Source organism: Vanellus vanellus (assembly GCF_965231255.1).
Source record: "Vanellus vanellus genome assembly, chromosome: 19".
Classification (NCBI taxonomy): domain Eukaryota; kingdom Metazoa; phylum Chordata; class Aves; order Charadriiformes; family Charadriidae; genus Vanellus; species Vanellus vanellus.
This window is the reverse complement of record NC_138924.1, coordinates 10,588,005-10,600,586: the sequence shown is the minus strand read 5'-3', so window position 1 is coordinate 10,600,586 and position 12,582 is coordinate 10,588,005. Positions and strand designations below refer to the sequence as shown.

Sequence of the window (12,582 nt, the reverse complement as noted above, 5' to 3'; positions counted from 1 at the left end):
TTCTGACTGCGACCAAGGAAGCGAGCCGCAGTCAGCTGTAACACTAAAGGCAGATGTCTCAGGGAAAAGCGAGACTGGACTCTTGCTTTCTATCTATAGGACCAAAACATATGTACTCACAACCGCCCTGCATTCCTAGCACTACCTAATCAATAGCATTACCTCTGCCAGGGGCCACGGTTCTCATCAGAGCGCTCTGTACCATCTCTCCATTGAAAATGTTCAGCTCTTCCATGTTTTAAATAAACTGTTAAATCCCTTGTAAAGGTGTCTGACCATCCGCAACAAGGTTTAGTTAACAAAAACATTTCACATTAGTTTGTGGGTTAAAACAAATGCAAATATATTTAATGTTGTTACTGGGAAGCAACATTTCCCATGGCTGACAGTATTTCTGTACCAACAGAGAGCAAGTCCACAGAACATCAAGTTTAATTCCTACCGTCTACCAATCTGTCCAATACTCTGTCACTGTTTGTTAACTCCAAATTGAAAATTAGAGCACTGACATCCATGAGCAAAGTGTGACCAAATCTCACACACAGAATGGTGCATGCCAGTAGCACAGGGTGCTGTCGAATCTCTTCTGCCAGAGGGAAAAAAATCTCAAGGATAAGAAAAATGTTCCCAAAGTAGCTCACTCGGGAAGAATGTTCTCCTTCTCTGGAGGTTTGACAATTCTCAAACAGCAGTCTGCAAACTCAACAAATAACGGCTCCTGCATGTACTTCTTCATGAGGGAGCTTTTATCTTCTGCTTGATCGACTCTCAGCAGTAGCTGCCTGAGATGTGGGTTCAGAAGCAAGCCTCTCAGTTCTTCTGATTCCCCTTTAAAAAAAGAAAAAAGAAAGAAAAAGAAACAGTAGCAATCTCGAACAGTTACAAACACGGTTGAGACCACCCTTATTTTACAAATAAACTCTCAAAGAGACAGGGTGAAAGGCCAGGTTTCCGGCATTTAAATCTTTCAGGCCTTGCAAGGAAATGCAGGGCTGGGAGAGACTGCCGCGCTCCGTGAAGAATTCACGAGAATTGCGACTGTCTCCGCTCGCCTGGCCGAAGGCCCTCCGCCCCCCGCGCACCCCACCCGCTCCAGACTTCTCAGCGTTACCTAAAAGCTGCAGTTTCTGCAGCGGGACGCGGTCCTCCTCCTCCCCGTCCGCCAGGATGTCCTCCACCGACCAGGGGCCGCCTGCGGGCGCGGACAGCAGCGCTGCAGCGGGGCCGGGGGCTCCGCGCCGCCCAGCCCGCCCGTCCCACTCACCTACCTGCCTGCCGCCCGGCGCCGCTGGGCCCGCCGGGGAAGGCCTGTCCGGCCGCCCGCCGCTCCGGCTCCGGCGTGCATCGCTCTGCGGGAGGAGACGGCGTGAGCAGCGGAGTGGCCCCCCCGCAGCCCCCTCCCTCTCCCCGTCCCGCCGGTCACTCACCCCTGTGGGTCCTGCAGCACGGCACGGAGCAGCTGTGGGGCGAGAAGCGCCGGTAAGGCCGGGAGGCGGCCCCTCACGGGGCGGCCGCCGCTCGCCTCACCCCTCACCGGGCGGGCCAGGCCGCGCCGGCCCCCCGCCTATCCGCCGCTGCCGCCCCCGGTCCCCTCCGCCCCCCGCCCCGCCCCTGCCCGCCGCCCCCCGGCCCGTCCCGGCCCTCACTAGGCGGCGGCGCAGCGCGGGCAGCGGTACTTGGCCGCCCCGGCCGCTCCGCAGACGCCGCAGGGCCCCGGTGCCCGCATGGCGCCCGCCGCCGCGCCAGTGCCGGCCAGCGGAGCGCCGAGCGCCTCCACCCAGGCTCGCTAAGTCGACCGCCGAGCGGCGAACGGCGCCGAGCCCCACCCAGGGCCCGGGGCTGTATTATTTTATATATATATATTTACATCTCTCTGTCTCCCCTGGAGGGGGTTCTGGCTGGATTCCAGCTGTCACCTCGCTTTTGAAATGGCAGTCACTGCCACAGACAGTGCGGCGTTAACTGTTGCCCCGCCAACGCCCGCGCGGAGGTGAGCCGAAATCACATCGGCCGATCAGTGTCACGTAATGAAAGCAGCCCCAGGCCGACCCTCACCGTCCGCCCGTGGTAAGTTTGGGCTGAATCTCCCGTTACTGAGTTTAGGTTGAAATTCGGTAGGAGGGAGACGTTCCGTTTCCCACCGAACGCTCCTCGGGGCGGGCGGAGGAGTCACAGCACGCGCTTGAGGGCAGCAGCGTTCAGAGGGGAAACGGGGCCGGGTTTGTCCTGCCTGAGTTACAGTATCCATTTAAATAATCCTTTTTAATTATCGTGCCATCCATTTCCTTAAATGGATGAATTTCAATTCAGGCAAAAGAAATTATCCCAGAGTTCTGCAGTGTAAAGTAGCGCAGAAAAGGGGGTTTATGGCAATAAAAGTAAAAAACATGAAGTATGGGATTTGTTAATGTCATGGCACTTGCCCATTGCTTACATTAGTGGGTGAATCCATTTCTTACACGAAACATGCTCTTGTCCCATACCGGCTCAGGGACAGACCGATGGGATTTCATTCCTAGTCCACTCAAGGCTTTTGAAATGCTGAAATAATGGCAGCAAAGCAAAGACACTGGAAATAAACCCCTGAGAACTCAGACCTGTACCGGAGGGGCTGATAGTGGTTGGACTGTGCGTGTGTGTGTCATGAAAGCGAGAACATTATCACAGTGTGGATTATCACATGAATGTCACATTTGAGCAATATTTTAACATACTTTAAAACCAGAAAGATGAGCTGATGGCGCCAGGATCTGTTCCTCGAGGCTTCTAGATTGGCAGCTGTGCAAGGGGAAGAGAAGAAATTTAAGCATTGAGATTCTTCTAGAAAATATCCCCTTATGACTAAGAATAAGCATTAATTTCTACTAGGATCCAACAGATTAACTATTCAGTAGCCAATTTCCTTTTTGGAGAGGGAGGGAGGAAGACCTTTTCCTTTTAGAAAGTACTTAGTCTTAACATTTTTATTTTGGTTTAGTTTGTACAGGAAACTTCACTGCAGTTCTGATACTGAAGAATTCAAGTGAGGTTTTCTCCTAAAGAAATTCAAATTTCAAAAGCCACAGACTCAAGCATGCCTCTATTTATAAGCAGAGACGTGAAAAGTGTAGTCACAAATGTCTCACAAAAACCACGTAATCCAGCTACATACTGCAGTTAAAATTACAACAGTAAACCGGTGCTGAGTGCCCCCATTAATAACGAGATTAATCAAATATTCAATGATAAATTTGACTGTCTGTAAATGAGAAAGTAAAATCGCGTTTCCCCCGCAGTCCCGAACATTCGCTAGCCATTTAACTGCCTTCAAAACCAGAAAAACAATACAAAAAGGACGTGAATCTCGGCAGCAGAGCGCGCACAGCAGAAGCCTATTTCCAGCGGCAAAGCCAACACAGTGAACGGAGCTATTTCGCCCTCCGGGCAGCGCAGCTCCCCGCGCCCCCTCCGCAGCCCGCGCAAACCGGGCGCCCCCGGGGCCGCCGCACCGAGCCAAGCTGCCGACCGCCGCCGCGCTGCGCCCCGTTGCCCCGCTCCGGGGGCGATGGAAGATGCTGAGAGAAGCCCCAAAACACCAGCTCCCTCCCGCCCCCCTCCCCTCGCTCCCGCGCAGGGACCCGCGCTGCCTTCCGCGCCCCGCGCCGCTTTCCGCGCCCCGGAGCTGTCCCCTCGCCGGGTGCTGAACCGTCCTCCCCCCCGGGAGCCGGGCTCTGACTCCGGTCTCCCCGTGGGTGCGCGGACACGGCCGGGCGAGGCAGCAGTCCCGGGCCGAGGGCAGTCCCGGCTACATGTTCTCGATGGTGCAGGCTCGGACGCGGTTGGTGGAGAGGCATTTGAGAGCCTTGAGTTTAGCCCCCAGAGTTTTGACTTTCAGGGTGTATATTATGGGGTTTCCCAAACAGTTCATGGTTATCAGCATAGCAGTGCAGTTTCGAAAGATGTAGACGCCTGGGTAGAGATCAATGTGGCACTGATGGTTAGTCGCATCGAATATGACTCCTGCGAAAAAAGGAGCATAGGAGATCAACGCCAGGAGCCAAATAAAAATACTGGTTCTGGCAACCTGGATTTCGGCTGATTTGTAGGTGCCAGTAGCTTGTCCACACGCTTTCATTTTCAGCTTTCTTTTCCTCAGGATGATAATGATTCTAAGGTAAGTGAACAGGGGTATAATAAAAGCCACCACAACATTGGGAATGGCGATGAAGATGAGGTAGTCAACACAAAATGGACTGTAGAGGACAGAGAGATTTTTTTCCATGCGCAAGCAGTTCCACCCCATCAATGGCAAGCAGCCCAAAAAGAAAGCAAGGACCCAGTTAATTAAAACTGCAGCTATGGAATGGTTTCTAGCAACCCTGAATCTTGTCCTCATGCTTTCAGCCACAGCTAGATAGCGTTCAATTCCAATGCTTACCAAGTTATAGATGGTGGATAAGATAGACATAGTGTATAAGGCATAAGGTGCAAGCATATCCTTGGATCCAAAGATTGTAATGTCAGGATTGGTGATGAACAGCATTGAAATCCAAAAGCCGGAAAAGCTGGTGAAAAGATCAGAAAAAGCCAAATTGCAGAAGAGTATAGAGATAGGCTTGTGCAGATCCTTTGTCGCCATTCTGGTGAAGATGACTGTGCAGTTGAAGATCACAGATGCTATGTTGATGGTCAGTTGGGGGATGCCCAGTGCAAGTACTAAATAATGACTCCAAATTTTCGTGTGGTTAGCAGAGCAGTTTGGGAATCCATTCATGGTGGAAAATCCTACTTTCAACCGTTAACAAGGTCTGCTTTACACATCCCGTGTTCCTTCAGAGACCATACTACACAAGCGTTACTGCCACCTTGTTCTCCAGGCGAAGAATGAATCCTGACACACAGCTTCTACTGCCACATCATCATCATGACAGTGGATTAAACTTTAACCACTCATGTTTTTAAATATTTGGGTTACCAACTCAGAGCATAGCCAATTACCTTTCAGTTGCTAGGACAGCCAAAAGTGGAAAACATATTTACTACTATACAGATGATTTGCTTAAAGCAACCTTTATCAAGAGCAAAATCTGGCCAGTTCTTGTAAAGAGGAAAGATCACATCAGTAGTTTAAAAGTCTTTGAGGATATTCTAAAATGGAATGAATGTGAATTCAGAGTTAATTCACAAATAGATTAGTTAGACAAAGGATCAGAGAGTCAGAAAATGGAGAGCAGTCATTTTTGGGTTTTGGAGGGGGATAGTATGTGACTGATGGAACTCAAAGAAGAACATCACTGTTGTGTCATTAACCTGGACCCCAGTTCAGTGAAGGATGTAAGTCCTCATTTCAAATCAATTCTAGTGATATCACAAAACTTCTAAAATGCCCTCGGTTGAGCAAGAGACAACAGAACGTAGCTGTTCACTGCCTCTTGCTTACAATTGCAAAATGTGACCAACAGCGGCTGTCTTTCTAAGCACAGTTAGGTCATATCTACGGAACAAACCCCAAACTTGCAAACAAAACCACATGATGAACTGCAGCACTTCAAAGGGGATCTGAAAAGGTTCTTACCTTGGTCTCCACAGGTGCTCTTGTGCTTGGGCCCACAGAAATATCTCTGTACTGAGTACTGGAGTACTCAGAATTTGTCAGAATACACCTGAAATTGTATGGCCTTTCTTCCCCTTGTGTACATCAGAGGTACTGATGCTTTACAAGCTGAAAAAAAGAGAGATGTATTCAAAGATTTGTTGAATTAACTATTTTCAAACAAGGAAACGCGGGAGAATGGCTTAACCCTTTACTAGATTAATTGCATTGGACACTTAAGATGCCTAAGCAGTTCTGATAATGCCATTTTTCTACCTTAATTCTTGGATGAGAATGTAGCCAGAAAATGACAGACACGCCTTTTTTATGGGATATTTTGTGTTTGCATGTTTAAAATTGACATGTAAGTGGTGCATTATTAAACCAGTGTAATATCATTATATTTTTGTTTCTGTGTCTTTTTAAAGGTTTTTGAGAACTAGATTTAAAATACTTGGGGGGGGGGGGGGGGGGGGGAAGCTCTTTGGACATACATTCAACGCTGTCGGACAGCAGAGGGCACTGCTGGAACAAACAATACAGTACGCAGTGGGGAATATGGGGATTTTAAACAGCGGAGCAGTTGAGTGGAGCAGTACATCAGTATGGCAATATGAACAGCACCGTGGATATTTTTTCTACAAAGAAGTGGCTGCTTTTATTTGCTAACGCTGAGTTAGCCTCCGTGTCACCCTACGTTTTATTCAATGCCTATTCTCCTTCAACAAGGAGAAATCTCCAGCGTGCTCTGGCTGCGACCTGGCACCTCTTTGCAACTGAGCAGACGGTTTTTGCAAGCTTTCCTTTAGCAAAATTATCCAGGTAAAGCCACGTTACTTACAAAGTTATTCTGAGTAAATTTTGGGGTTTTTTTAATGTTATCCTAACAAAGGATTAATTTGCTTTAGTCACAATTTTATATCATGATATTGCAACAGCAGCTCAGCTAAGTTTATGGGCTTTCCACATTCAGTGCTGGCATCTGATCATTTTAGCAGCAATTCCAGCTCTAAAACTGTAAATCTGTGAACTATGCGATAGTTCCGCCAGAATTTACAACGTAAGAAATTTGTGCCAAAATGTTGAGCTTATAAAGGAAAATTCTGTAGCTTCTTTTTTCTATTAAAGTTGATGTGTATGAAAATATATTCAGGTTAGTGTGCAATTAGTAGCACACAAATATTATATACTAGGCATACCTTATACAAATAAGTAAAAGGTATTTCAGATGGTCACAGGGAAGTGCAAAGAATTATTATAAAGTGCAAAGAATGATTATATAGAAATAAGGCATGAAAATTTATTAATCAAGCCTGCTGATGTATTAATAACCTATAAAATATTCTTCTCAAGTGTCCCAGATAAACCATTCTTTATGCCTCCTGTAATGAACCTCATACGGACTTGTCAGCTGCACCTTTGGTGTGAGGTTGCTGCTGAACAAGGACTCTGCTATTTCTGTCACCTTGTCAGTGCCAGCACCGCGAGTCAGCACGTCCTTTTGATAACAGCGAGTATGTCAGCAGGTAACACACAGCCCAGCGGAGCGTCGGTCAGGAATGGCAGAAGACACCAGACCGAGGCACACGCAGTCCTGATCTCTCCTGGTTGTGTTTTCCGTGGCTCTGTGAATGGAGGGAGGGGCCGAGGGCGGTGATGAACAGCAGGCTATCCACAAAGTCTGACAGCTTCAAAAATATCCTACTTACTAAGAAGAGTACGTCTGTGAATTTGGGCTCCAAAGTGCCCTAGATATCCCTGAAAACGCTACTTGAAATTTCTCTAATTTGGAAATTTGGTGTTCAAGCATGAAACACTTGAAACACTAAACAACATGAGATCAGAATGTAATTAAAAATAATATCAATTTGTGTAAATAGATCTTCACAAAAGCTTTGTAATCTTATTTCCTTAACATAATTGCATAAAAATTAGCATAATGTTGCTAGATTAAAGGAGACAATATTATTGTGGAAACTGCTTTCTTTAGGGTGCTTCAATACACAAAAAAAAACCCTGATTTGTATATTCCAACCCTCTGTAATAAAGTTTGAGCTCTCAAAACCAGACGAAAAGTAGTTTGAATTGAAAACACTGTGTGAGACGGAGGGCTACTATGTAGCCAAATCCGTTCCTGTAACAATCGTGATCAAAGAATATTCTTATACTTCTGGGAACTTTGCAATCTTTCTGGTCCTTATGCTCACAGCACACCTGCAAGGAAAGAGCGTTATCTACAGTTCACAAGTGGGAAAAGAATAATAATATTATTTGCTTAAGATCACAGACAAGTCCAGTACAGAGGGAACTGGATCTAATCTCCTATATCTCGGGCTGACACTTGAAACACTGGCTGTACCTTGCAGCTGGCAAACCTTTGATCGGTATTTACCTACATTTCACCTTCTACAACACTTTTTAGTTCTATAGTTGTTTTTATATTTCTTTATCTGAATGTCCAAATTGCTGTTGTTTTGATAGTTGTCATGTGTAACAAATGACATTATTTTGTATAGAATCTGAAAGTTCAATAATAATTATCTGACAATAATGCCTGTGGAGAAGACAATAATCACTGAACATGTTGAAGAGACAGAGAAAGAGACATGAGAAGCTTCGGGCTGAATTTTTAATGACCATTCATTTCAAGTGGCTGTTGTGGAAAATCTAACTTCACACAACTGCGCTTGCAGTTTCAGAAACGCTGATAACCTGCAGCTCTCAGACTTCAACAGGAATCACAAGTGCTCAACACAACAGACCCCAGCTGTGACATGCCAAAGTTGATTTCAAAACAGGAAATTAAGTTCAGGAGCTGAGAGTCTTAGTGCAGTAACCCTTGGACAACATACACTTTTACCTTAGCATGATGCAACAGCAATTTTCTGTGTCCTTTATGCTGATAATACCCCAAGAAACTTGAGCCTCCTGAAACTACAGGAGAAAAAGCTGCATCCATGTAATGAAAATAACTCCCTAGCACAATTAAGCTACAGATGATTTGGTGTTACTTTCAAAGTTGTGTACATACACTATATACACAAAAAAAACAAAGCACTGAAAGGATAAGGGATTTTACTGTTCTCGTTTCTTTCCTGCTGCATTCTCCTTGAACTCATGTCCAATTCTTACTTCCATTCTTGAAACACCGGCCCTTGTTTGTTGTGAAATGAAAGCGTTCGGCTTTCTCCTCAGTTGCCCCTGCACTCCAACTATACGCTTTACCAAACCGCGGACAACACACGACCTGAGCCAAAAAACGGCAAATGACATGCAGCTTGGCTAAGTACTGAGGAAGATCAATTCCTGCTTGCCATGACCTTCAGCAAACCCTTGAGAAAAGACCATCCATCTGCTCAGTCTTTCAATGGGCATCGTGAGGCCTGCAAATACGGAATATTCAGGAAAAGGAGTAATACAAATAAGGAGCCTATTTATCCAATTTATGTTTTAATTTATGCAGATTAAAGTCTTCCTCTTTGGAGAGGAAGACACAAATGGGATGTATGATCTCCTTCCAAGATTTTTCTGAGATGTTTTCATAACAGAAAGCTCTCCGCTCCTCCTCCACCCACGCTCTTTGAGGAATTTTTGCCTCACAGGTTTTGTGTTATCTGATGTCCTGGCTATGCTTTCACAGCCCTTACCAGGAACATAAAGTAAAGATAATTATGAGGCTTGAACGTCTCCAACTGCTGTTTAGCATTATGTTAGCTACAAGCCACAAAATAATGGCAAGGACAGCTCGTTGCAAGAACACCCTTAACCAGGGTGTCCATAACCAGGCCCTCTCCCTGTCTATGCAGAGCCCAAACATTTCTCTCAGATGCCAGAACTGTTATTTGCACCTTTGAGGAACTTGTATTAGGCTGTCTAAAGGGACACAAACATGGATAAATACCTGAAACCAAAGTCATGGTAGACAAAGCCTTTCACCAATAATTTATATGTAAAGAAGCCAGAATGCATCTAATCCCTTTAGACATGAAACGGTCCATGCAAAGGGCATCTTCCTTCTGAACTAAACAACTACAGAGGCACAGTGAGGACTATTCTTAGAAGGCGGCAATGGTCAGAAACGTGCGTGCTTCAAACCAGGCAAAATAACGAGACAGGCTGTGAACACAAAGAGATGAACGTACAGCTTAGAGACACACATCCTTCAGAGCACATCTTCATAATTCTAGGAAATGTTGAATTGCACACTGTTAGTGTTTCATCACTCACTGGATGAAGACTATCCCCCTACATAAAGAATGGTGCTTTACATAAATACTGGGAAAAGGAGAGAAGTTCAGCTTTACTAATGATGACATCCCATAATACAGGGTCTAATTGTAAGGTACAGCCTAAAATAGGTAGTAAGCAGTTAATGCACCAGAGCTGAGCAGAAGGCCAAATAAAGAGCTATTGCAAAATACTTCTTACTGTCGCACTGGAAATGACCTTGTATTAGAATAAGGATCCCAATAGAGCAGAGTCAGGGAGAATCACAGCCAAACCACATTTTCGTATGAAAGATGGAGACTTAATGTTTCTGATTCACCAGCAGCTACTGCTCATGAAATTCCAGATTTCCTGTTCATGGTCAGGGAACTCTAATGAAGACAATTACAACACACAACAAAATGAAGAGAACCCAGTGTGTTCTCTCACTCTGAAAAGGAGGTTTCCCAATCACCCGGTCACTAATCATGAAATTCATCTGTGTTTTAAGTCTCTTGGAAGTGCTTCCCTCTCCCACTGCAGGGACGATTCCTCCCAGGTCAGCTCATCCACGAACAGGATTTGGACTCAAGTCGGTCTCACCCTCCTCACAAGCCTTAGATCTTCCTTCTAAGAGCAACAGCTCAGCCTCCCTGCACAAAGAGCTGTGCCACCACCTTGACTTTGACTGGGACTCATGCATTTATGCCACGGAGTCAGACCCAGCCTGCTCTCATCCCCTCCTGCCTGCGCTGCTGGGACATGGGAGGACTGCATGGTTAGGACTGTAAGGTTAGGAACAGCTCTGGACTTCCTCCCCTCAGCACATGGTAGGATCATTTGGCTCAGACACATCCAAGTCTCATTAGACATCACGTCAGTCTCTCCAAACTTCCCGCGAAGCCCTCTCGGTAGCAGCAGGCTAATGTCAGGTCTCACGCATTTCAGAAACCAGGCTGGGGGGGAACATCTCCAAAATCTTTGCTGCTGTGGCTCTCAAGCGCAGTTTTTGTTGGTTTTGATACTTCCTCCTCTTCTTATCTATCTATGGACACAACTGCAATCATTATGCCGGGAAAAAGTAGCCTTAAGTGCAATAATATGCGATAGACTCCCGGCATAACTTTATCTCTTAGCTTCTCTGACTAATATGTATTTTCATATGTATTTCGGTTCAATGTCCAAAGGCCTTTATGTAAATCCCACCTACTGCGCAATTCCTTCCAAAACTATCTTTAGGTGCAAAGATGTCATCGAGAACTGACAACCAAGCACCTGTCAGGTAAGTTTCTTTAGGAAAAAAATGGAGATCACATGATGTCTTCCCTGCTTATTTAAATTACAGACCTTATAAGGAAAGAGAATGTCTTTCCCGGAGCCTGCCTTCTCTTTCTTGCACAAATACAGATTTAGTTAATATGACCGCAGGGCAATCTATTACCACTTTAATAATGATAGGCTGGAAAGCTTACAGAAGGGGGGGAAAAAAAAAAAAGGGAAAAAAAACCAACCCAAACCCAAGAATCCTGAATTTCAAGATCAAAATTTCTAACCCTCAGGTTTTTCAGTCCTAAAGAGAGGATTTCTAGCAGGCTCTTAGCTTTCAGACAACTAAACACAAACGGAGCGAGAAAATTCATCAAAGAGCTTTGGTTCAGCTCCCCCACTGAAGACCGTCCCCAGAAAAGAAAAATAGAAAAGCCCAAGAGTAAAATGTCTTGTAGGTGCCCTTGAAGGCTGACACCGCCTGACACCACCACGTTCACGCCCCCGTTTCTCTCTACGTGCTCAGCATGCACCTTGCTTAGATAGCTCCACCGAGACTGCCAGACTAGGAAGTTAAAAAACGCAACAAATTCCCTTATTGTTCTTGTCACTGCAGTAACTATTTATCTTAGCACCATGTGCTAGGCAAATCATCGTCTGTTCATGCTTTAATTTACCTAATCCAGGATGGAAAAACACTACCCAGCAAATCTTCATTGTTGGAATGTTATTTATAGCCATCCTTTTTATGAATAAAAGACCTGCTCATAAGTCAGCTGTCAGTTTTCCCTTTGTTATTACAGGTCCTGATTCTGTGCGACCCTACTACTGTCTTACTGGCCATACACTTCACCCGGGAGCCCACAGCTCTCGGTAAAGGCAAGCAGCACTTTCTTGGCTTTTTTTTTTTTTTTTTTTTCATTCAGCCCTTGCTGGATGCCTAGGCTTGCTCAGTGCAGCCAGCGTAACGCCTCTTTGTTCTGTCCACCCCTTCATGGAGGAGAACTGGGTCAAGCATCCTGCTCTTCTTCTTGCACCCAACCCAGCATGTGGGTCACACCCCCGCGGTGCAGGGAGGCATTTGGGGAAGGGGAAGAAGAAGTTGCACTCCCTCTTTTGTTTTCCTCAGCTGTATCAAAATCCAACCCCAAATGAAAAGATGAAAAAGTGTCTATAATAGCAACTGTAGAGCAAAACATAGTAGCCCCACTTTTCTGTACACGCCTTTGTTTGCTGAACATAAAGCCTGAGTTGCTTCTGAATCAGACACACAGAATTAAAGCATTCAGAAAGGAAAGCAAAGGGGACAGAAAAAAAAATATCTGCATATATTATACCGTAGCACCAGGAGCAGGAAAAGGAAGAAAAAGTATTATTAAAAAAAAAAAAAAAAAAAAGACAAAAAAACCTCCAAACCAACCAACCAACCAAAAAACGCACTCTCAGTTAATTCACTAAGTGCAAAAGCATATATAAGTAAGGTGTTGGTATGGCACACTTCCTGATACTGCACACAGAAGACCCATTTTCCAGTCTCA

At 45.5% G+C, this 12,582-nt stretch overlaps 1 protein-coding gene and 1 pseudogene across 2 annotated transcripts; both read right to left on the bottom strand.

The window, feature by feature from the left end:
* Positions 1-318: 318 nt before the first annotated feature.
* Positions 319-1,732, bottom strand: ZNHIT3 (zinc finger HIT-type containing 3). Its single transcript, XM_082493129.1, has 5 exons — positions 1,647-1,732; positions 1,428-1,459; positions 1,269-1,349; positions 1,112-1,192; positions 319-828 (listed from the first exon to the last, which is right to left on the bottom strand). Exons 1-5 carry the CDS (start codon positions 1,724-1,726, stop codon positions 638-640), a joined length of 465 nt encoding a protein of 154 aa, XP_082349255.1. The 5' UTR covers positions 1,727-1,732; the 3' UTR covers positions 319-637.
* Positions 1,733-3,900: 2,168 nt separating this feature from the next.
* LOC309679593 lies at positions 3,901-5,511 on the bottom strand (annotated as a pseudogene). The gene is made up of 3 exons: positions 5,487-5,511; positions 4,418-4,957; positions 3,901-3,999 (listed from the first exon to the last, which is right to left on the bottom strand). The product of its transcript is annotated as an uncharacterized misc_RNA (transcript).
* Between the last annotated feature and the right edge of the window lie 7,071 nt (positions 5,512-12,582).